General features: G+C 44.6%; 1 protein-coding gene across 1 annotated transcript in view; it reads left to right on the top strand.

Moving 5' to 3' along the window:
• Window positions 1–24,477, top strand: part of LOC119453932 (beta-hexosaminidase subunit alpha-like) — a 186,884-nt gene that overhangs the window by 53,580 nt on the left and 108,827 nt on the right. Inside the window, exon 8 of the mRNA XM_037715968.2 lies at window positions 13,233–13,319. Coding sequence (XP_037571896.1) covers window positions 13,233–13,319 — 87 coding nt within the window. The remainder of the gene's footprint in view (window positions 1–13,232; window positions 13,320–24,477) is intronic.

The following is a 24,477-nucleotide window of genomic DNA, read 5'->3' as shown; positions in this document are numbered from 1 at the left end:
TTGCGTTGGGCGAGGATGGCACCAAGACCGACACCGCTAGCGTCCGTGTGAATTTCAGTAGGCGCATTGAGATCGAAGTGGCGCAGTACTGGAGGGGACGTAAGGAGCCGGCGTAGAGTCGTAAATGACTCGTCGCAATCGGGATTCCATGCCGAGAGGTCAGCGCTGCTGGCAAGTAGCTGAGTCAAAGGGGCGATAATAGAGGCGAAATTATGAATGAAACGCCGAAAATAAGAGCACAAGCCGATGAAGCTACGGAGCTCTTTAAGAGTGGCTGGCTTGGGAAACTCGGCAACGGCTCGCAGTTTGGCGGGGTCTGGTAGGATTCCCTCTTGTGAAACGACGTTGCCTAGAATCGTAAGCTGTCTGGCACCAAAATGGCATTTCTTCAAGTTTAATTGCAAACCAGCGGCCGTCAGACACTCAAAAACTTCGTCGAGGCGATCGAGATGAGATGCAAAATTGGGAGAAAAGACAACTATGTCATCTAAGTAGCAAAGACAGGTACGCCACTTAAGTCCCCGGAGGATAGAATCCATCATCCTCTCGAAAGTCGCAGGCGCGTTACACAGGCCGAAGGGCATCACATTAAATTCGTATAACCCGTCAGGGGTCACAAAAGCCGTTTTTGGACGGTCCACTGCAGCCATCGGCACTTGCCAGTATCCAGAGCGAAAATCCAGGGAAGAACAAAATTCGGCACCTTGTAGACAATCGAGAGCATCGTCTATTCGTGGTAGAGGATAAACATCCTTACGTGTGATCTTGTTTAGTCGGCGGTAATCCACGCAAAATCTGATTGAGCCGTCCTTTTTCCGCACCAGTACGACCGGAGAAGCCCAAACGCTTGCCAAACGCTTGCAAAAGCAGTCGCGGCTTGAAGGATTCTTTACGGGGCACCCGTGTACGAATTCTCTGAACGAGACCTCAGCGACATCGAAAAGTTACACAGGGCCACCCTCCGTACTATCACTGGGCTACCGAAGCACACGAGGAACGAGGACCTGCTCAAGCTGGTAGCGATTCCACCCATACGGGACATAATCAATGAAGCACGAATTCGAATGCGATCCCGGTTGGAAAACACGACTCAGGGAAAACAGATCATCGCATTGGATAAACAAGTCCATGCGAAGCCAGAGCCCGCGGAAGCGGCCATAACGCCACCATGGGAAGCACCACTGGGCATACGGAGGCAACAACGCCCTAGCGCCAGACGAAACGTGGAAGCTAGACAAATATTTGAAAAGAGATTAGAACTAAGAACGCCGCAGCACACCATTGACATCTACACGGACGCTGCAATCAAAAACGACATGGCAAGCATGGCCTGGGTTAGCACATCTGCACCCCAACACAATGGCTATCACACATGTCAGCTTCCCGGGGGTGCAACCTTGCACGCAGAACTCTTAGCTATATGGGGAGCGGTCAACACCATTCCCATTGACATGGGAGACATTGTAGAACAGAATGTGCGAAATAATTATCGGATCCTAACTGACTCGTACGAAGCGGTGGCCGAATTAACGGTGCCTACGACAGATGATGCTGTGGCCAACGACACCAGAAAAATGCTAAAAAGAATACAGGACAACGGGACAATTGTTGAAATCATATGGACACCGGGGCACACCGGCACGGATGGGGGAAACGCAGCCGCTCACGCAGTTGCCGCGCAAGCGGGTGGGCTTGATTACACGTACAGCTCCCCACACTCCATTTCCTCGTCAAACCCCGCTGACCAAAATCCATACCTAAAGATATTGGCCGAAGGCTCTCCTAGCAGAGCACTGATGCATTACATTCGCACTAAAATAAAAGCAGATAGTAAACGGAGACTATTAGAAGCTACACCAGTACATGTGTTTGACAACGGCGGCCTTACTCGCACGGAAGAGGTTTTTTTGAACAAGGTTATGGCCAATGCTGCATACACACCACACATACTTGAGAAATGGCACCAAACCAGACAAGCTACGACTGCGAACACTTATACCCGATGCACACATTGTCAGGAGTCATGCAGAGCAGACTTGCAACACCTCATTTGGAACTGTGCAGCTTTTTCACAAGGGAGATCCAACATTCAACATTTACTGCACGGAGATATTAGAACAATAGGAATTGAAATACAGACTAACCCTGAAACACAAAGCCATTGCGACATATGGCAGACAAAGTGGCTTGTTTCGAGTAGTGTAGAAGGGGTCGACCAGCCCGTGCGAGAGCGGCGGAAGTGAACATGCACCTGAGTCTGCATAAAGCGGGAGATCAAAGACTGAGATGAAGATGTGCCCCAGCCAACAATCCGGGAACTCACATTCCTTTCCCACCTAATCCCCAACAGCGGCCTAGAGCCGTCCCCTTCCTTAAAATATAGGCTTTATTCATATAAGATATGCTCAAGTATTTCACACGGGATAGACGTAAGTGATATTGGCCTATAGTTACCAGCGTCTTTTTTGGACCCGCCTTTATGTATCGGGACAACGTGAACAATTTTCCAGTCATGTGGAAAAATACCTGTCGATAAAGATCTTTCAAAAATTAAATAAACGTACATAGACATTGGCCCCGCGCAACGTTTGAGTACACGTGGAGAAATTCCATCCGGACCACTATATTTACTCTCATCAACATCTTTCAATAGTTTTTCGATTCCATTAACACAAAGCTCAACAGGAAGCATAGGCGAAATATTCATTTTAGGCGGATGAGTATGACAGGTGTGGTTGGGTAAGAAAACCGAATGAAAAAAGTTGTTTAGGCACGCAGCTTTATCCCTGTCTTCCGTAATTATCGTACCATTGTAATTTAACTCCTGTATTCCGAAGGAATCTGAACAACACTATTTTAAATACTTCCAAAACATTTTAGGGTTTGATTTGATTTTGTTGCTCAGCTCGGTGAAGTAGTTATCTTTAGCTTTTCCTATCTCTAGCTTATATTCGCGTGTAATCGTATGTAATTTTGCAAAATGAGCTGCTGATTTACTTTTCTTGAATGCGTTAAATGCCCTCATCCTTTTCTTGATAAGCTTTAGTATATGTCTTGTTACCCATGGCTGCTTGTGCTTTTTAAGCCGTGAAGAATCAACATTGTGGATATGTGCACTTACCAGCTCGAGTAACTTATTTTTAATGTTGTCCCACATATCGTCCACATTACGCTCCTCAGATAAGCACTCAAAAACAGAAAATAAATTACGAAGTTTCTTATAAATTGCATCGTAGTCACCCTTCTCATAAAAGTAGATCCTTTTACTCGTAGATAACTTCGCACGGTTTTTTTTTTCTTTTCGAATACCGGCAACAACAGCAAGATGGTCGCTAATTCCGGGAATGACAGTCACATTTCTTACGAAATCTGGCGAGTTACAAAACAGTAAGTCTAACACAGCGTCATTGCGAGTAGGATCGGTAACGTACTGCGTCAGACCAAACGTGTCCACAATATTTTTCATCGCAAGGTTCATGCGCCCGCCAGAACTTATACACGTATCATTGCACCAAGATAACCCAGGCAGATTAAAATCCCAAGAAGCATCGTCTGAGCTGACGCCTCAGTGAGAATTTCATATACTGTTTGCACTGTGCTAATATCTGAGCTGTGCGAGCGATAAACGACTCCAACAGTGAATGTGAAATTATCACATAGGACTATTTTGCACCATACACACTCCCGTGCCTTGCACTCGTAATCAAGTGCTGAAGGCTGTAATGATGAATGAACAAGCAAAAAGATGCCCCCACCTGCAGTGGGTCTATCTTTGCGATAGACGACGTAGTTTTTTGGAAACACCTCACTATCAGCAATTGAAGACTTTACCAAGATTCTGTGCCAAGGACTATGTCACCGTGAACACTTTCCATCAACCCAGAAAGCTGGGCTGTTTTGCTTACTATGCTTCGGCAGTTCACGATGACAGCAACGAGTTCTCGACATTGGTACTTCTGCTTACTTCTAGTATGTCCCTGCCTACGTAATGGGACGACCTCTTCTTTGTCTTCATCCCACCTGAAAGCCCTGCCGTTGATGATCAGTTTGTCAAAATTCAGCTTCACTTTATTCTTATCTTCGCTTTTTGCCTTAGCGTTGTTGCGAAAGTCGAAGTCCGAGGGTTCACGAAGGTTCCATGGATGGTGCCGTGCCAGGTGCCGAGAGAAGGAGATATCCAGGGAGATTAGAAAACTGTTTTATATACACTGTCCATGGTATTTTACAAGAAGGGCTCCATGATATTGGAGCCGTCTACGTGCTAACATCTTTGCATGTAGTAGCGTTTACATTTCCGAGTGTTCTCTAGATGGTCAAGCGTCTCTACATGGTCAAGCGCCTGTTTTATCCCTTCCGTTTCCCTCTTTCACTCGACGAGGGAATACACTTTAGTTCTTTTAGCCAATGACAGTCTTTGACCAGGTGGCCGTACCCCGCACGTGATGTGTCGTCGTTTCCCGCCGGGCTCCGCCTCTAATCTTGCTAGGTCACCTCCGGACACAGGCAGCGGTTGACACCTTGGGAACCGAACGTTGATGTCGTTCCCCCCGGGATTGCCAGACACTGGCCCCTTTCAAGATTCGCCTCTCCATAGCGGTCAGTTCGCGGAACCAGGGAGGGCGGTGGCTGTCTCGATAGGGCGCCAATTTGGCGCGTTGCAATCGGCGCCGGGCCTCTTCGTGGTTCGGGCGGCGCTGGTAATTCACGGAACCGCACCGAAGGGGCGACGCTGCCGTTTAGCGACGCATGAGATAGCCTGGAGACCAACTGCTAATCCCTCAGTCCCAGGTGACAATTCTCGGCCGCGAGAAAGGGGCGCCAGATTGGCGCGTCTGAGTCGGCGCCGGCCTGCTTTTGTCCCGAAGGACCGCCAGACACAACAGCGTATTCCCATAACTTCTTTCTTGTATTTCTTGTTTCAGATGAGTAATCTTGGCCTACTCTGTACTTCGAATTCTGAAATTTTTTAGCATTAAGAAGCACCGCCTGACGCTCTTTATACAAGGAAAATTTTACAATAATCAGTCTTTTTATATTTTCGTTATAGCGTCCTAAGCGGTGCGCCCTTTCCAGAGACCCGAGTTCAATTCCAAGGTTCGTTTTGCAAATCTTCTTTACCATAGCTTCGAATTCATCCCCTGATTCTGAGGGTTTATCGTCAACACCATAGAAGACAAGATTTTTCTGGCGACTTCTGTTCTCTAGGTCATTTGTTTTCTTCTGCAAATCTTTTACCTGTTGCATGAGATGCCGTATTATAGCTGCCTGTTCGGTAACAGTCATACTGATGTCCTTTATCTGCTTCTGAGTTTGGCTAAGCTTATTTTTCACTTCCATCAGTATGTTCTTATTCCTTTCGAACCTGGCTTCGATGCCGTTTAACTTTGACATTAAGGTTTCCTGCCCACTTTTCAAACATTGCAGCAGTTCCATCTCCGGTGTGTTAGTAGGCCCAGGATTTTGTTCAACATCCCCCGCGAGTATTAACAACAAAATCAACTAGATAGTTCTGTTGGAAAATAAACGGAATCCCTTCAGACGCAATCTGTGCATGCTATATCCGCGATTTTTGTTACAAACACTTGGCATCGTGGGAGGAGCCGGCAACGCACACACTAGTTTCTGCGATTCAGATGAATAGTAATGACTAACCTGCACCAGCAACAGCGGCTTTAGCGTCATGTCGGCAAGTGTGCCGGCTCCAAATCCCACGAAGCCATCGTGTCGAGTGTCTATACATGCTTGATCGGCATCACGTGGGTCCTGTTGGTCGAAGCCGATTGGTTTGTACTCGCTGATCCATCCACCGTTCGCACCACGCATGTTGCCAACGATAGTTGATTATTCATGCACACGAGTGGACGATAGGCGAGATATGGCAGACGTTATCCAGGGCTCAGACCAAAAAGGCCATGCCCCGTGTTCTGCTGCTTCGACACGAAGCACCGAAACAAGGACCAGAGGTACCTGCACCAGCAACAGCGGCGTTAGCGTCAGGTCGGCAAGTGTGCCGGCTTCAAATCCCTAACCCTAACCATCTCGAAACACACTCTTGCCGTAGCATCAGCTTATTTCTATATTCTCTCCCACCTTTTTCCCCCTACAATGTTAGAACAAACGTAAGCGCCAATTGAATACGCTTGCCAGTGTGGTACTTATACTGTATACCTTATGCGCTATTTCTGGCGTGTGCAATTTTTCATAGTTCTGTTTCTTGTATTTTTTATCGCTCAATTCTTGTACTTTGACACAAGCATTTCTATGTATGATCTCCATATGTAAATCCCTCGTGCCATTAAGGTGTAATGAATAAAATAAAAAGTCGCAGTTTCGCCCGAAAGGCGAACTATCAATTGCGATAGCAAATTAGTAGAAAGCTATAAGGAGTAAGGATAGTAGCTTTATCGGCTGGATAAACTTGGACACATTCGCTTACTCACTGAATTAACAAGCATGGTGCCCACACACACAAGCAAACCTTGATATATCACACTCCATGGCCGCAGACAACCGCTGTGAAAACGCTGGCGTGAGCAAGCACAGCATCAGCAGCGAGCGCGGGTCCGTACGGTCTATTGCTTCAATGGAAAGTGAGCTGCGAAAGCACAGCACATACAAAGGTAGGAGTCGTGTGCAGATCGCTTTCAAGATACGATGCGCGCGACCGCCCGCAGCCGCGCAAAGTACAAGTACGCAGTTGCTGGCAGAATAGGAGCCAAACCCCCACGCACCCCCGCTGCCTTCCCGCTTTCCTCCATTCGCGTGCGAGATTGAGTCGCCAGCTCCCCTTGCACCCGGTCGCAAGAGACGTAGTTGGTGGCACAGCACAACGTCGCGCCCTCCCTCCCATTCTCCCACGGCCTTTCGCGCAAAGGAAGACGTCGCGTTTTCTCTCCGCCGTGCGTTCGCTTCCCGTGAAAGCACGCGTCGCTCCCGTGCTTTCACTCCCGCATACAGGATACGGCACGCGGCGACGATTTTATCGCCCTTGGACTTTAAAGGGGACCTCACGGCGACGACAGAAATTTGTTTGGAGTGTCCACCGCAATAAAAAAACTGGTACAGTATGCGAATATGGTGTTCGGTAACCAAACCTACTACGTCAGCACAACACTTGCTGTCCGCTAATTTTCTCGCTTATAAAACAAGATTATTTATTCAAGTATTTCAAATTTTAATTAAAGGTGTGCTTTGCATAGAAAAGATCTTACTGCTTCATAAAATAACCGATTCAGTCGTTTCATCGCGCCATTTCCTAAGAAAGTATTTTTTTCATGCCTTTCTTGTAGCCCGCGAAATACGAACTAGGATACCTTCATGAAATGGAAATTCGGGTTCGCTAAAATTAAATTTAAAAGAAACAGCAACGCCAGTGCGCTACGTGTTTAGATTGGGTCCTACAGGCCACATGAAACCCACTCAGTGACATTAAAAAAGTTCTGTTAAGCAGATGACATTGGTGTCTATATACTAAAACAAATATTGCGAAAACCAGGATAAACACCGGAACAGCACTCTACTATCGCTCGTATTTTCTTAGCGTCACCCAAAGCTGAAAGCGACTGGATGGTACTGAGCGTAACGAGCCGGCCCGACACTCGTAACCGTACTACAATGCAATACAATACATTTTATTTACTTTCTTTGTCACATAATGAATTCCGTGGTCCCTCTATACACACAGTGCTTAAAAGTTCGCCAGGCACTGGTGGAACATCTTCACACATAAAAAGCACCCAACAGTAAGCTTCTTACCTTGCTCACAAACTAAAGCGCTATATTGTAATTTTGTAGCACTTTATATAATGCCCCAATAACGCATTGCCATTATTTGCATTTGCAAAATAACCATACGAACAAATGAAAGGCATAGTAAATGTGCAGGAGCAGAGAACTCCTACTTGGGTCTGTGTCCTGCTTGGGCCTGTCATGGCCTGCAGTATTGTGAAATAAATAAATTAAATATGTGTAGCGTATCGCAATTTCGCCGTAACGCATTTCGGTATTTACAAAAAGAAAGGAAAAAAATGAAATAGAGAAAAAGACAAGCAATTCAAGCTCCACCTAGCTTGCGTGCTTTTATGGTAAATGTGCAGCATCTTAAAATCCTACAATAACATGTTAACTTTATTTAAAAAGCAAAGGAAGCGCGCTGGTAGTTGCCTGAACGTATACACCTCTTCGCCATCGCTTTTCGACATTACGGTCAACAAGGTATTCTTGCACACAGCAATTGCGAGTTTTTACCACAGCTGGTAAACATTCGTGCCTTAGCGTACCTATCCGTTTTTCTTAGTGTCACGTTCTTGGTAACCGGTACATTATCTTCACCAGAATAGTGCTTCGTCAATGCACTGTAATTAAACATTTCATCTACATGCAATACACCTAGCGCTTCATACCTCGGTTTTATATTGGTTTTGTTTATTACTGCAGTATAAGTTTTGTGTTTTACTATTCCTTTAATTACGCGGTTTTTTACGCGTTCTTTGTTTGTTTTCAGAACTAGAGGCATAGAGAGTGATGGCATACGTTAAGATTTTTTCTTCCAATGCCTTACATGCCGAGAGTTTCGCAGTTAATGGAGACTTGCCTCTCAGATTATTGAATAAGCGCCTACAGCCCTCAGACTTTTTTTTTATAAGTGTAAAGCATATGGTTGGGTCGGGTAAGGTGTTGGTCAAAAAATTGGAGGACGCTTAAGCTTTGCCTTTAGGAGTGGAACGCGATAGCGTTGTCGAGCCCCGTTCGCATCGCATTTTTCCTTTATGAGTAGGCTTCACTGCAACACCCAACATGGAAAAACCACCTTACAAAGGCCAAGCTTAAGAACGTTTCACATGATGCAATTTTCGTCGCACCGGAAGTGCGGAATCTGCCGACGCTGCGACCAGCGTCGGAACGTCGCAGCGATAGCTGCGATATTCCATCGTAATTGCGCCCAGAGCTATTTCGCGGTCTGTTTTGGAAAATGGCGTCTCGCTCTACAAGTGGGATGCCGGCGGAGGTGCATTGCTGAATCCGGTACGTACCAGAAGGGAGAATAAAAAACTTATGCCGCAGATTGCACTCTCCCATTTCTATGCGTTCGATGACGCGCTACGTAGCAAACGAAGTGAATTTTCACCTTTGCTGCGTAGGCTGTAGACACACCTATGCGAGTTCCCAATACAACGAGGTGTTCGATTCCCGCGAGACGACATAGCCTTTTGGGGTCGTCACAACTTCAATTTGTGCAGTAGCATACAAAATTTGCGCGTTTGGAGCTGTTTAAATAACTGCAAGAACTGCAAGGGCAAATGACAAGGCAGCAAAGTACCCGAAGTTTCAACGTTGCGCTGAACGCGCAACCGTTTAGATGCATTCTTTTCCTATTGGTTGTCCACACGCGTAAACTTCCCGATGCATCTTGAAAGGTTATCTTGCCCCACTTGCTTATTGAATTTGACATGCCAAGCGTGCAGGCTATGGTAATGAATTTTCTACGACAGCATATTTAAATCCCTGCCTTGAATAGACAGAGTCAATTTGTTTTCGAATACTCCGTGCACGTTAAGTTGTATCTTCTCTGATGGATGTTTTTTTTTTTCAACGCAGAAACCAATAAACCTTGATTATATTGCGGACTTTTTATCCTATTCAGGCAGAGCGACACATAGAAGGCTCACGAGACAACACACAACGCTCAACAACCAGTTGCGAACAGCTGTTTACGTACGTCATGCATAGGAACCGCCCACTGCGCACTCCAGAACAAATTTAAATTTCAAAACGTTTTTAAATTACAATACACCCGTATTAATTCGTCCTAATAAAGAGAGGTCAATTATCTTATAACGCGCACGTCTTTTTCGTTACATTAAAAGAATTTTGCGGCGTGTTTGACAAAACCTGGCAGCAAGCAACCCTGGGTTGCTTGCTGTCGCATTGTTGAAATCGCAATCATGTGAATTGAGCCCTCAAAAAATCGCATGCGACGCATGCGCCCGCACCGATTTTATTTCGCTCCAGTCGCCAGCATGTGAAACAGCCTTTACACCGATCCCCTAAAAGTCAGCTTCATTTTTAAACACAAATGCATTGCTGGGAAGACATTCTTACAGGGGAAATATAATCCGTCTTATACCAAAATGCGAAGGCCCTAGGACCTTGTAACAGCGGAGCTGTTTAAACCAACCGTTATTCCGCGCAGAGCGAACAGAAAATGTGGGCCGATCCTGGCGGTTGTGCAGAAAGGGTGCAAGCGTAATGGCACAGACCCCTGTCAACTAGCGAAGGCGTTTAAGCCTAGTCTAAATACGTGGCCAGTACCTCGCGATAGCTAATCGATTGCCAATCAATAGGTAATCGTTAATCGATGAATAATGAATAAATTCAGAAAAATTCTGGCAATGACTTGGAAGTCTTAGGTGCCGATCAGCTCCGCTGTTTCTTTAGCCTTGCCCCACTTGAGCACGTTACGCAATTTTTTTTTTACTTTTATTGATTGTTTTCTGTTGCCGCGAGGCGCGCGCGTGTCTAAAACGCATTAGGCAGGCTAAGTCCCAGTTTGACCTGCCGAGGATGCGAGCGCCATCTGGACGGTCTTTTAGCAAGTAACCGACCCGGGCGCACCGCTGTTCTACGGTAGAAATGGTAGAAAAGGGGTTTGTGTTTGAGTATTCTCGTAACATAATTACGTTTTCTCGTACATTCACATTACAATCCGACGCTATTATGTCTGTCGGTTGTGGTTAAGTCGTACTTAAAGATTTTTCTGACGGATTTTTACTTTTAGAAATTCAATTAGTTCACTAGCAACCTTGCGTCACATGGAGGGCCTGCGTGGTCAGGTTGGCTCGGGATTATATTCTCAGCCGCGGACTCCGGCGCCGACGCCGGATTTTCCGCGACACGGGGCCATTAACGCTGTCGTGTTAAATCCTAAACTCAGTAATTTTGCAGAGACTTCAGAGTTAAAGTAAGGGGTCCATAAATTTTTTCCCAAACGCATACGTCGTGTCTTCCTTAGTAAGACCCGCACATTTTAAGCGAAGCTTTACAGGCTCACAAGTGTCGGCGGTGGTAGTGGTGTCACGCTGAAAAGAGGGCCAATCCTGGTGATGTGCAGAAAGGGTCCAAGCGCAATGGTACTTACAAGGGGAAAAAATCACCAGCCCTTTCCTTGTCGAGAAAATGGGGGTGAGCGCTGCTTGTCTTGTATGTATCTGACCTTCGTGGTGATTATCTTTCTTTCTCTTTCTTCTCTCTTCCCTTCTCTGTCTCTCTTTCCTGCTTTCTTTCTTTCTCTCTCTTTTTTGTCTCTGGTATGCGGCATTGAGCTTGAACCCTTTCTGCACAATCGCCAGGATCGGCCGACTTCTTAGCGTGACACCACCACCGCCGACACTTGTGGGCCTATAGAGCTTCGCTTAACACCAGCCCTTCCCCTGTCGAGAAAATTGGGGTAAGCGAAGCTAGTCGTGTGTGTATCTGACCTTCGTGGTGATTTTCTTTCTTGCTCTCTTTCTCTATCTCCTTCTCTGTCTTTGTTTTTTGTCCCTGGTATGTGCCACTGGGCTTGGACACTTTCTGCACTATCATCAGGATCGGCCCACACGACAGTTGAGCTTGAGATCCCTTGAGTTTGGGACCATTGAACTTGAGCGATTCAGCTTGGACCTTTCGGCACTATCTCCAGGATCGGCGGCCAAGCTAGTCGTGTGTGTATCTGACCTTCGTGGTGATTTTCTTTCTTGCTCTCTTTCTCTATCGCCTTCTCTGTCTTGTTTTTGTCCCTGGTATGTGCCACTGGGCTTGGACACTTTCTGCACTATCATCAGGATCGGCCCACACGACAGTTGAGCTTGAGATCCCTTGAGTTTGGGACCATTGAACTTGAGCGATTCAGCTTGGACCCTTTCGGCACTATCTCCAGGATCGGCCCACTTTCCTAGTGACACCGCCTTCGCCATAACCACCACCGCTGACACTTGTGAGCCTATAAACCTTCGCTTAAAAAGAGAGAAAGAGAAAGAGAGAAATCGCGTACTGATGTAGTAGTTATCATGCATATGCATAAATCTGGAATGTGCATACTAAGCCGCAAGCTGATTTCAAGAGATTGTACAAGTCATTCTATAATGTTGTCAAAAACGTACTTCGAAAGCTTTATCCCAGTTATATTGCTTTACAGCCGCTATGAAGCATACAGATGCTTTTTACAGAGGTACTAATGTTTTCTGATATGATACATTTGCATAGCACACCATAATCATTTCTGTTTAATAATTTCTGTAGTATTAGAGCTCCTTAGGTAACTTCGCAATGAGCCTGAAGCGAATTTCTAATTTAAAAAGCGTGTTTGTCTTTTTTAATTTTAAGGCAAAAAATTTGCAAATGTATGATTTCAGTGGAGACGAAACCAGCATATCACTAAATAAAAATGGCGTGTGGTGTGTACAACTTAGCATTGAGAATTCCCGAAAAGACATCAGAAGCGCAGTTATTTGCATGTGGAGGTTGCGCGATAATTATGGCGACCACTCTGCATTCCCTCAGCTGAATTTGCATATGCATTGCTGCCGCTTTTCAATCAGGCATTCTTTTTCCCGCCAAAACCCTTTCCGCCACTACATTGCCTGCGAAATAACAACAAAATTTTAACGTGAGTTTTATTTGTTCATTTGTAATAACGGAGAGACGTAGGCCTTAAATGTACGTTGTGAGTGAGTGAGTAAACTTTTATTGTTCGTAAGGGGTGACACCGGAGCTCCGGTACCGCTCGTAGGCGTCCAGGGAGCCCGATGTCACCCCAAGGGGCAGGGGTTAGTAGACGAAGCGGCTTGCCGCTTCAGCTGCCAGACGGACAATGTTGGCCTGTGCCGCCGGGTCTTCGCTATGAAGCGCGGTCTCCCATGCTTGTTCATCCGTGTAGACGCATTGTTTATCAGACTGTATCCACCAAAGGTATGACATGTTCTTAACATTCTGCTTTTCCTAAAAGACGATCAGGACAAACTATATTTGCATACAATGCAATATATCCAATCTGTGCTACATGAGAAACAAGGAACGTACTTTTATGAACATCGACTCCTTGATAAGAAATCCCTGATCATCGTCTTCGAAAATTATCCCAGGTTGTGAAACATCAAATTGACGATTTGAAAAGATATTCCACAACTTTTAGGAGTATTTGTGCTAGAGGGTCACGTGATAAGAACGTATTGATGTCTCGTCTCGCCGTGCAGGCAGTCTAACCCGAACATCACGAGCTTTATGCGAAGAATGGGACTTTCATCACGCTTCGACAAACTGGAGGAGCACTACATTCAGAGGTGGGTCCTCGTTTCGCTATATTACGATAGCAATTATGTTGACCCTGCAGGCAAATTTCCACCGTCATCGTGGGCGTCACCGTGAGGTTCCGTCATAATTCCACGTGGGATACGATCCCAGCCTCGCGTCATGTGCTGTAGGTGAGAGGGTGGGCCGAGGTGCATGGAGATTTGAAGCAGCGGCGTTTGCTTGCCCGCGCAAGGGAGAAAGGTGGGGAGGGTGCACGCGCTAAGATGGGGGAAACGGGGGCAGCGTAGAGCGTCTCCGCTTATATTCCAGCTGCGCATGACGCGGCTGAGCGCCACAGCGTGCGTCCTGTCGGCGAGGTATTCGAAGGCTAGACGACCGGGATAGCTGAGGGCTTCGCGTGCGCTGTGTTCTCACGCGCCTGGTTAGCGTTGAAACGAGGGGCAGCCACGAACAGGAATTCGCTCGCCGCTGCTGCCGCTCATCATAACGCCAACGTTCTGACAGCGAGTGTAGGAGGTCGCCGAGTGATGTGTTTATGCTTGCTTGTGCGCGCGTGAAACTCTCCTTGTTAATTTAAACGTTTAAATAACCTTATACAGCTGATGAAACCACTAACTGTCAAATAATTGGCTATCGCAATATGGCAATATCGCTAGCACATAGCGACATTCTTTCTCAAGGAGCACACCGGAAGTTGGCCTCCGTCAAGCGGAAGTAGAGGCGTCTCCGAAACCGTAAGAATAATAAAAAAAATGATCACCGCCCAAACACTCCGTACAGATGGTTAACCAGCAAAGCTGAAAAGTGCGGTCCCGGTGTTTATCACTGGGGTAATCCCGACGGTTCATTAAAGTATTTTTTTTGATTATTTGGTACGTCTTTTAGTTTCTTAATCCGGTTACACAAACGTTCGGTGGCGACGGAGAGAACGACGTCACTGACGGTATGCCCGCAGTTGCTTGCGTTCGATGTCTAAAGTTTGCTCGGCGGCATGGTTGGAACTTAGAAGCATTCTCCCGTCATTGCCGTTTCAGATTCTTCGAAATTATATTGCTTCAAAATCAAATCCGTCTGTTACGTAAGAGAATGAATTTATTTATTTATTTATTTGACAATACTGCCAGCTGCTTTTTGGCAGCCAAAGCAGGAGTGGTATAGAAAAAAGAAAAGGGAGACCGTACAAGCAAAGAATATGTCGAAATAAAATTCGAACGCAGCAAGGTCAAACACAGTGCAACACAGATCATACTAGTACGCTACTGCGCACAACAATCTCTGCGAAACTAAAGACACGAGTTAAATAAAAATTCGGTACGAAAGGAATTGCGTGCTTCGCTCACATCTCAGAAATAGCTGATAAGAAAGAGTCGATGGTACGCTTGTTCGTTACCTCTTGTGGAAGCCTGTTCCACTCTCTTATCGTTCTAGGAAAAAATGAAAATTGATAAGCGACAGTTCTAGCCTGGGGTACAATATAAGGGTAAGTTCGTGCTTTCCGCGGGTACTTCTACACGTGTTAAACTGTAAGTAATTGTCAAAATACATTTTAGTTTGGCCGTTGACTATCGTGTAAAGCATCTTGAGACGGTGTAACTTACGGCGTTCCTCCAGTGTTGGAAGGCCAGACCTTGAACGGAGATCGGATAGTGACACCTGTCTTCCGTAGGCATTAAAAATGAACCTGAGTGCTCTTTTTTGGACTTTTTTCAGCTTATCTGTATCAGTCTTAGTGTGCGGGTCCCAAACGATATCACCATATTCAAGCAGTGGACGCACCAGTGAAGTATAACCAACTAGTTTTGTTTTGCTCGTACAGTGCTTCAGACGTTGCCGAAGTAACCATAGTCTTTTTGAGGCTGACGAAACTATGTTTTGAATGTGCGCACTCCATCTTAAATCCCGAGATATTTCAATCCCCAGATATTTAAACGTATCGACAAGCGTAATCCCAACGTCGTTAATTTTGTATGCATGCGATAGTGGACTCTTCTTTTTTGTTACGGTCATTTGGGAGCACTTAGGGATATTTAGGCTCATTTTCCAGGTCTGGCACCACTTAGAAATTGATGTTAGGGAATTGCTTAATAGTAATTGGTCATCTTTAGTTTGAGTGGCATGATAAACAACGCAGTCATTCGCGAAAAATCGACATTGTACGGCAGTGTCAAGCGAGAGATGATTCAGATATACAAGAAAAAGTAATGGTCCAAGGACGGACCCTTGAGGAACGCCTGAAAGGACTGGAGCCATTGATGATTTAGAGTCACCTATTTGAACATATTGTTGGCGTTGCGTTAGGTAAGAGTCAAGCCATCGCAGAATACGCTCATTTCTAAGGAGACGCTTTAGTTTTAATATCATTTTGGAATGCGACACGCGGTCAAAGGCTTTTTCAAAGTCTAGAAAGATTATGTCGACCTGGCCACTATTATCAAGAACTGCAAACAAATCATTAGTAATGTGAAGTAACTGTGTCACTGTTGAAAGGCCGCGCCTAAATCCGTGCTGACTGTTCAAGAAAAAATTGTTGCCTTCTGATAAGCTGCTTAAATGTTTGAAAAGAAAATGTTCTAATACCTTGCTAGCTGTGCACAACAGCGACACCGGGCGATAATTAGTCACTGTGAGCTTATCGCCAGTTTTGTGTATCAGTATAATTTTACCTATTTTCCAGTCAGAAGGAACTTCTCCTTTCTGCAAACTTTCAGTAAAAATAATATAAAGATACTTGGCACACCACTCCGCGTATCTAAACAAAAATGCATTTGGGATTTCGTCTGGTCCCGAAGATTTCCTAATGTCTAAGCTAAGCAATGCTGAAAAAATACCTTCTTCTGTGATTAGTAGCTCTGGAAGTTCATACATAGATGCGTTGCTGAAATCTACATTGTTATCGGCACTGCGCAGAAAAACGGACGAAAAGTAGTCGTTGTATGCCGTTGCTATACAGGTTGGGTCAGTGACGTCCTTATCGTGTATTTTCAATTTATTAACTGGTTCCTTCTTTTTTGTCAAATGAAGCCAAAACTTTCTCGGGTCGCTGGAAAGGAAGTTGTGTATTTTGACGTTGAAAAAAGTGAATCTGGACGATTTTATTTTCGAACGCAAATCCGATCGCAGCATAGCCAAGGTGCCGCTATCTCTGTGCTTTTTCGACGATAGTCGTTTTACGCGCCGCTTTAGATGAAGGATTTCGCGCGTTATCCAGGGGCTTCGTCGTTTGCTCTTGTGTTTTTTCGGGATGTATTTATTCATGCAATGACGCACCGCACATTTGAAGTGCAACCACAAACTGTTAACAGTTGTAAAGTTCCTGTGACACTGCAAAAAGAAATCATAGTCTTGTTCCAGGAAGTCTAATATGCTAACATCGTCCGCATTATTGAAATCATAGTACGGCCTTGGCTTGCTGCGCTCAGCTTTACGCCACAGTTGGCTTTTAAGAAGGACAGAGAAATGGTCCGATATGCCGGGCACGACATCGACAGTATAACCTAGCTGACTAACGTTTTCGGATATGAAGACGAGGTCAAGAATCGAACTCGATACCGCAGTTTGGCGCGTTGGGGTATGCACTACCTGGTGTAGATCGAATGCATATGCGATATCTAGCAACATATCCGCGTGTTGGCATGTTGAAGTAGCACACATCAAGTCCCAATCTATATTAGGCATGTTGAAGTCGCCACTCAATATAACGCAACTGTAGCGGTTTTTGTTGTCGTACAGAAAGTCGTACGACAACAATGGCTCGTACCCCCTTAAACAATACCCCCGTAAACGCGGCCTTCCCATTACGACGGAAGATAAATGAAATTCTACGCTGGAATGATATAATGATCGGGCTCTCCGAACGACTCTTGAAGATCGCCGGGCTAAACCACACGATCTAGCCATCTGGTGCTCCGCGGGGTCTGATGGTTTCATCGAATCCGCCCTCCAGGAGGCAATCGAAACTGCTGAGTCCTACGTCGAACACACCGGTCTTAAGTGCTCCCCCACCAAGTCGGAGCTGTTGCCATACTTGCCCAAACGCCGTGGCGCCCAGCCCAAAGGGTGGGAACCTCCGGCGGAACGCAACATCACACTCCGCATAAGAAACGGTCGTACAGTTCCTCGGGTAGACTCCATCAGGGTCCTGGGTATGATCACCGAGTCCCGCGGAACCGACACCCTAACGGTGCTACTACCTTGGACGCCGCATCTTTCCGCCCCCACACCCCAAACTTAACCGGCCGCAGGCGCTAACCCCACGCTTATTACAAACAGACACGTACCCAAACCCCGCCAAACTCCACGTTCTCTACCCTGACGCGTACCCCAGCGACACGTGCCCCACCTGCGGATACATGACGACACTCGCGCACATGCTCTGGGAGTTTAGAAACGCGCATCCCGAGTTCTACCTCGGACAAGTGGGAGAAGTCCCTGAGAAGCTCGCTTCTCGCCGACCAGCAATGGGCCGTCCAGCAGGCCCACGAAGCGGCCGCCAGGTATTCCCTGTCAGTGCCTACGTGGGAGACGCCCGCTACGCGCTAAACGCGTCCTGCAGGACCTAAATAAAGTTTTTCCAGTCCATTGATTAGCGGCAACGCAGCCAGCTATGGAAGAAGACGACGACGACGAACGCGAGTGCAGTTGCACGAGGGCACGCCGAGCACGAGCACGAGCATCCCGAGGTGCGCCAACGAGCCAGCTGCGGAAGATAAGGACGACGCTCGAGCCAATGCTGCCATGCCCGAGTCCATCCATGCTCGAGCCAAGTTTTTCTTTTTGCGGACAGGCGATAAGAGACGCTTTTTCGTTTCGTCTAGCCATATGAAGCTTCGCTTTAAAACACATCCAAAAGGAGGTAATGGTTAAAGTTAAGAGTTGTAAGGATAGATATTATATAGGAGGATAAGTTTAGTTAAGGAAAGGGACAATTAACCATCAGATCGTTCTCATCATTATGATGATTAACTATTATCATCAGCAATGGCTCCAGCGTCGTCTTCATCCACAGGTTGGCGCCCCTCGGTGCAACAGCGCGAACGCGCTCGTGCCACTGCTCACACGTTCAACGTCGTCGTCTTTTTCCATAGCTGGATCCATCGCCGTTTATCATTCCAGCGTAGAATTTCACTTCTCTTCTGTCGCCGTAATGGGAAGTCCGCGTTTGCGGTAGTATGAGCCATTGCTTAACGGGGTATGAGCCATTGTTCGCGTCCTAACGCGCGCTGCGCCGGCGGGTTAGGACACGTCGTCAGTTGTGCCCCTGGGTGTGGTAGGAGAAGGACGTGTGTTAACCGAAGGTCTACGGGCTAGTGCTATTCAATACACTTAATGGAAACATTATTATCACCCAAAGTTTTTTCTGTAAACACCGGGCTACTTTCTTACGCATTATTTATTTAATTTTATTCTTGGGCTTGAAGTGCCAAAACGTCGACATGATTATGAGGCACGCTGTAGTAGCTAGACACCATATCAACTTCGACCTCCTGCGCTACTTTTTTGTACATCAGTACACCAGCATTCTTGCATTTCGCACGCATCGAAATGGGAACGAATTCGCGATCTGAAGCACAAAAGCGCTAGGCCACCGCAACTGCGCTACAATGGTGGGTGCTACTTTATGCGTAACACCGATATTTATTTAACCAGAATAAACGTTTCAAGCCCTAAAGTTGCAGCCGTAGGTTACACTATTGCGAAAACTGAAGCAATAGTGTCGAATAAATTTTTAAGGCTAATAATGTGCTGCAATGTACAGTTAAAGTGACAATTTCCCACCATGAATGTGCGAGACACTCCAGCATTGTTTATATTTTGGAGGCATGGAATTTGCATTGGGCTTTATTTTGGCATTTTCGCTAGCCCTGATGTACTCAAATTCAGCTAATTGCATCAAAACGGTTTGATGAAGGTTGTCAGTCTACGTTGTCAGGTTATACGTTGTCAGGTTATATAGTCTATATGGTCTATATATTATATAGTATATATAGTCAGTCTATATAGACCACCATGGGCTGGTCTATATCACACTAGCCCATGGTGTGATATAGCAAGAAATACAGATAAGGTCTCACTATTCGCTCTCCTAGCATATATGCTTCAATATCCTGTTAGCATATATGCTTCCTTGTTATCCTGTTACTGCCGCTGCTGCCATTAACTGTTTTTTTTTTCGCTACTTGTATCCTGGTATTGAGTTTCTAGTGTTTTTATATATCTGAGTGTTGTTAGATATGCCCTCCTGTGCTGAGCTCGCTAAAAGAATTGACGAACTGGAATCAAGGCTTCTTAATGAGACTGATCGTATGACTGATCGCATTGTTGACAAGATTGTCGTGCAAATGAAGACTAGGGTTGACGTGCTGGAGCTAAAGAAGCACGTGGACAGTCTTGAGTCCAGTCTAAAATTTTTGAATGATCTGGTTGAGAAGCTGCACAGTGAAAAAGCCTCACTTGTGGCAGAAAACAAAGCCCTGAAAACTGAAAACTGCTCACTTTCCCGCAGGGTGTCCGAACTCGATCAGTACTCTCGCATTAACAACATCGAGATCAGGGGAATCCCCTGTACTCAGGGCGAGGACTGCGTTGCTGTATTGGAGACAATTGGCAGAAAAATTGGATGTCCCGTTACTTCCACTGATCTCGATGTTGTCCATAGAGTGTCTACTAAAGATAAGGCAAAGAAGAACTTAATTGCAAGATTCTGTTCTCGAACAAAAAAGAATGATTTCATCAGCAAGGCACGAAAGGCAAGGCTTTGCCTGAGTGACATCGGCAGATACGACAGTAACTTCCCTATATTTGTTAATGACCACTTGACACCCCAAAATAAGGCACTCTTTTCCAAAGCACTGGCGCTGAAAAAGGCGAACAACTGGAAGCACTTGTGGACGGATAATTGTCAGATTAAGGCTAGAAAGACAAATGAGAGCCGCGTTTGTCGCATTGCTGAAGAGTCTGACCTATCTGTTTTCAACTAACTCTCTCTATTGGGACCCTTAAATGTCATTACCGTCCACCATGGATTCTTACCTGTCAACATCTGCACTGAATAAGTTCATGTCGCGTGAGTACCACTCAATCATTCACTTCAATGCTAGAAGTCTCCGAAAGCATTTCGATGATTATCAGAACCTTTTTTCAACACTTACCAACAGCTTTTCAATAATATGTGTGTCTGAAACCTCGCTATAGTATATAAGTCATGATGACAGGGACCTATTCTGTTTTAGCTCATACGTTTCTGAGTATTCTCACAGAGAGACGAGTAACCACGGAGGTGCAGCTATATTTGTCTCATCTAATATTCCATACAAACGCCGGCATGACTTGGAGTTAAATATTACTAACTGTGAATCAGTATTTGTGGAATTTGACTCACCCGTCTTCGGTATAGACAACAGGAACTTAGTGTTTGGCTGCATTTATCGCTCACCCTCTTCTTTAGTTACTGATTTCTGTAGTGCTCTCGATCGAACCATGGAAAAGATATCGTGCGCTAACTGCAACGGCCTAATCATGGGCGATATAAACATTAACCTCTTGGTAGCACTTCATCTAATTCTTCTAAATATTCAAGCAACTTTCATAGTTTTGGGTATGAATGTTTAATTACTCTCCTTACTCGCTGTCCTAACAATGTCGATGGCACCTTGATTGATCACGCATTATCGAACTTAACAGACCCACCGGAAGCAGGCATTGTTAACACCGACTTTACCGATCACTACCCTATCGTTCTACGCTTTCGCAATCGCTCAACCTTTGGTAACACTTCATATTACAGAATTGTACTTGACAAAGAAATCTTCCTTACTAGTCTAACTAAAACTGACTGGTCGGACGTTGTATCAACTAATGACCCCCAAACAGCTTTTTCACAGTTTCTGTCGACACTTTCATTGCTTTTCAACTCCCATTCCCATAAACAAAAATGCAGAAAAAAGGTAGCATCACCGCAAAACCCATGGCTTACAGATAGCCTTCTGAAAGCAATGCGGTCTCGTGAAAATTTGTACAAAAAACTAAAAAACAACCTTTTAATACTAAACTACTTGCCCGTTACAAAAAATTCTCCAACTCACTTTGTGCTCAGCTGAGAATTGCGAAGAGGAATTATAACGAACATAAAATTGCAGAATGTGGTAATAACACTAGGAAAAAGTCGGAAATTGTTAACACCTTTTTAAATCGTAACACCCAGAACGTCATTTCGAGGATCATTCACAATAACAGGGAATACAGTAATCCGCTTGATATTGCTAATGCCTTTTGTGATGCTTTTTTCAATACTACTTCTGATTCCGCTTCATGCTGTAACATGTCATTTAACCGCCTACCTCATTCATTTTTCGTTTTTCCAACTACGCCTGATGAAGTAATTTCAATAATTAGGACCCTTAAAGCCACTAGCGCTGGCCTCGGTAATATTAACGCTTACCATATTAAAATGATTGCACAACATATTGCTAACGTTCTCTCTGCTATCATTAACCTCATATTTAAAAGCGGTGTCTTCCCACGTGAACTTAAACGCGGTCGAGTCATTCCTGTTTTCAAAAAAGGTGATCGCACGCTCATGCAGAATTATAGACCTATTTGTGTTCTTCCATTTTTTAATAAGGTCATTGAAAAAGTTATCGAAAAGCGTCTAACAAAGTATTTAAATAAATTTAGTATTCTTTCGCCCCATCAATTTGGCTTTCGTCCTGGTTTTTCAACTAATCTAGCACTTATAGCTCTTACTGATTACCTTAAAAAAGCAATTGATGAAGGTAAATTTGCAGCGTCCATATTTGTTGATCTATCTAAGGCCTTCGACACTATTGATCACGCAATTCTTTGCGCTAAGCTCGAAACCATTGGAATAACAGGTCCGCCACTACTTCTAATCCGCAGTTACTTACAAGATAGAAAACAAGTCGTTAACATTTCTGGGTGCTACTCTAAAGAAGCTACTACTAATATAGGTGTACCGCAGGGGTCCATATTAGGTCCCCTACTTTTTCTAATTTATATTAATGATCTGCCTAGTTGCCTCTCCTCATCGAAGTGCATTCTGTACGCTGATGACACTACTATATTTAATTCTAACAATTGTGTAAAAACACTAACAAGTAAACTAAACGAAGATCTTCTGTCAATCTCCGCGTGGTGTGACCAGAATAAGCTGCAGATTAACCATAATAAGACCAATTTTGTCGTCTTCACCTCGCATCAGAGATCGCCTGACCACCGTCAATCCATTTCCATCAACAATCACCTAATCATTGCAGTTCATAATTGCTCCTATTTAGGTGTGGAATTCGATCGCCACCTTAAATTTAATCTTCACATAGCTAACGTAAAAAAGAAAATGGCATATGGAATACGCGCTCTAATTAAATCACGACCTTATTTCTCATTTTCTACTCTAATGTCACTGTATTATGTTTTCGTTCATTCTCATATCAACTATAACATTGAATCATGGGGAAACAATTATAGCAGTCACCTAATGTCATTGCAAGTCATTCAAAATCGAGCTATTCGTCTAATAACATTTTCATCTCCTAGCATTAACGCTAGTGAGTTATTACATGCTCATAACATTTTGAATGTTACTGATCTTGTTAAATACAACCTCGCCATTTTTATTTTTAGGGCCATAAACAATAATCTTCCAGTAACCATCATACCAACGACGTCTCTTATTAATATAAATAATACTATATTTGCAGACAATATGAACTTTATATTACCCAGCGTTCGCACCAACTACGGCAAGCAGTCATTACACTTTTCAGCTATATCCCTCTGGAACACATTACTATTTCCTTTAAAATTGTTGAAATCTCACCGGTTTCATACTGAACTTAAGCGCTTTCTTTTAGCTTTATCGGACTCCCATTTTTCAGTGTAGTATGTTTTTTCTTTCTTTTTTTAAATTTTTACTGTGTTTCTATATTTATTTCCTGCATTCTTTTCATCGCCTTGGAAAAGCACCCTTTGTAGTTCTGCCTATTATTCAGTGATCTGCAACCTTGTTCTTATGCATTAACTGCTGCATTTTTTTATTTATGCCTTGTCTTTCAAAAAAAAACTGTATTATCGTAAACTTTACATGTTGCCATTCTTTGTTTGTATTAATAATTCTTGTCATCATGCATAGGAGGTCCCATTTCAGTTTTTAACTACGGGACCTCCTTCTGTATACACTTACCATGTAATTAACCCCGTTTTTTGTATTGAATAAACTGATTCTGATTCTGAATAAAGCTCTAGATATCCAAATGAAGGCAAAAACAGCAGTGCAACCAACGCTTCAAAAAGCCATCAATTATATATGGGGCCCTTCGTTGGATATATTCAAAACATTTCAAAATAGTCGTTTCAAATCCCTGTGAAAGTGTAGGTGACATGCTCGGACCAGCTCTTACCACGGAGGCTTACACATTTATATATACTCTTTATGCTTACTCTGTATATATATATATATATATATATATATATATTGCTTGCCCTTGACATAGTGCTCAACCAGCCTCAACAGCTGCGCTAAAATTTTGCATCAGGGAGTATCGTAATCGTCTGTGAGTTCTTCTCTCAATTTATTGCTGCCCCTTACATTTACTAAAACATTCGTAAATAAATGTGCATGAATGAAGTGGACTATTTGAGAAATGAACAAACAAAATTATATTACCGGTAGGTTATATCGCGCCGTAATGTTGTGCGGATTTATACTCGTCACTGTCGCTAGGTAGGCGCCAAACGCGTATCAATTGCCGTTTACAAAAAAAAATGTTGCAGTTTCATCTGAAAGGCGAAGCATCAATTGCGATAGCAAATTAGTAGAGAGCTATACGGAGCAAGGATATTAGTTTTATCAGCTGTATAAACTTGCACGTGCAGCATCACCAGCAACGCGCAGAACTGTTGTCGACGCCTTCGGCGTTTTGCCCGCGTTCGCACCGAACGCGCGCGACGTTTTTATATAAATACGTATGCGGTGCCTCAGCTAAACGTCGCCTCCCCTCCCTCCCCCCCTCCCCACAGCCTTTCGCGCGACGGAAAAGGTTGCGTTTGCTCTCTATATATGGAAAGGAGGAAAGAGACGCTTAATTCTGCAGCCCTTCAGCGCTGAGCCGTGCTCCCTCAAGGGCTGCAGAAGATAGCGCCAACCTTTCCCTTTCCCTCAAGAACCACTTA

This window comes from Dermacentor silvarum, chromosome 5 (genome assembly GCF_013339745.2).
Source record: "Dermacentor silvarum isolate Dsil-2018 chromosome 5, BIME_Dsil_1.4, whole genome shotgun sequence".
NCBI classification, from domain to species: domain Eukaryota; kingdom Metazoa; phylum Arthropoda; class Arachnida; order Ixodida; family Ixodidae; genus Dermacentor; species Dermacentor silvarum.
This window is presented reverse-complemented; position numbering and strand designations above follow the sequence as displayed.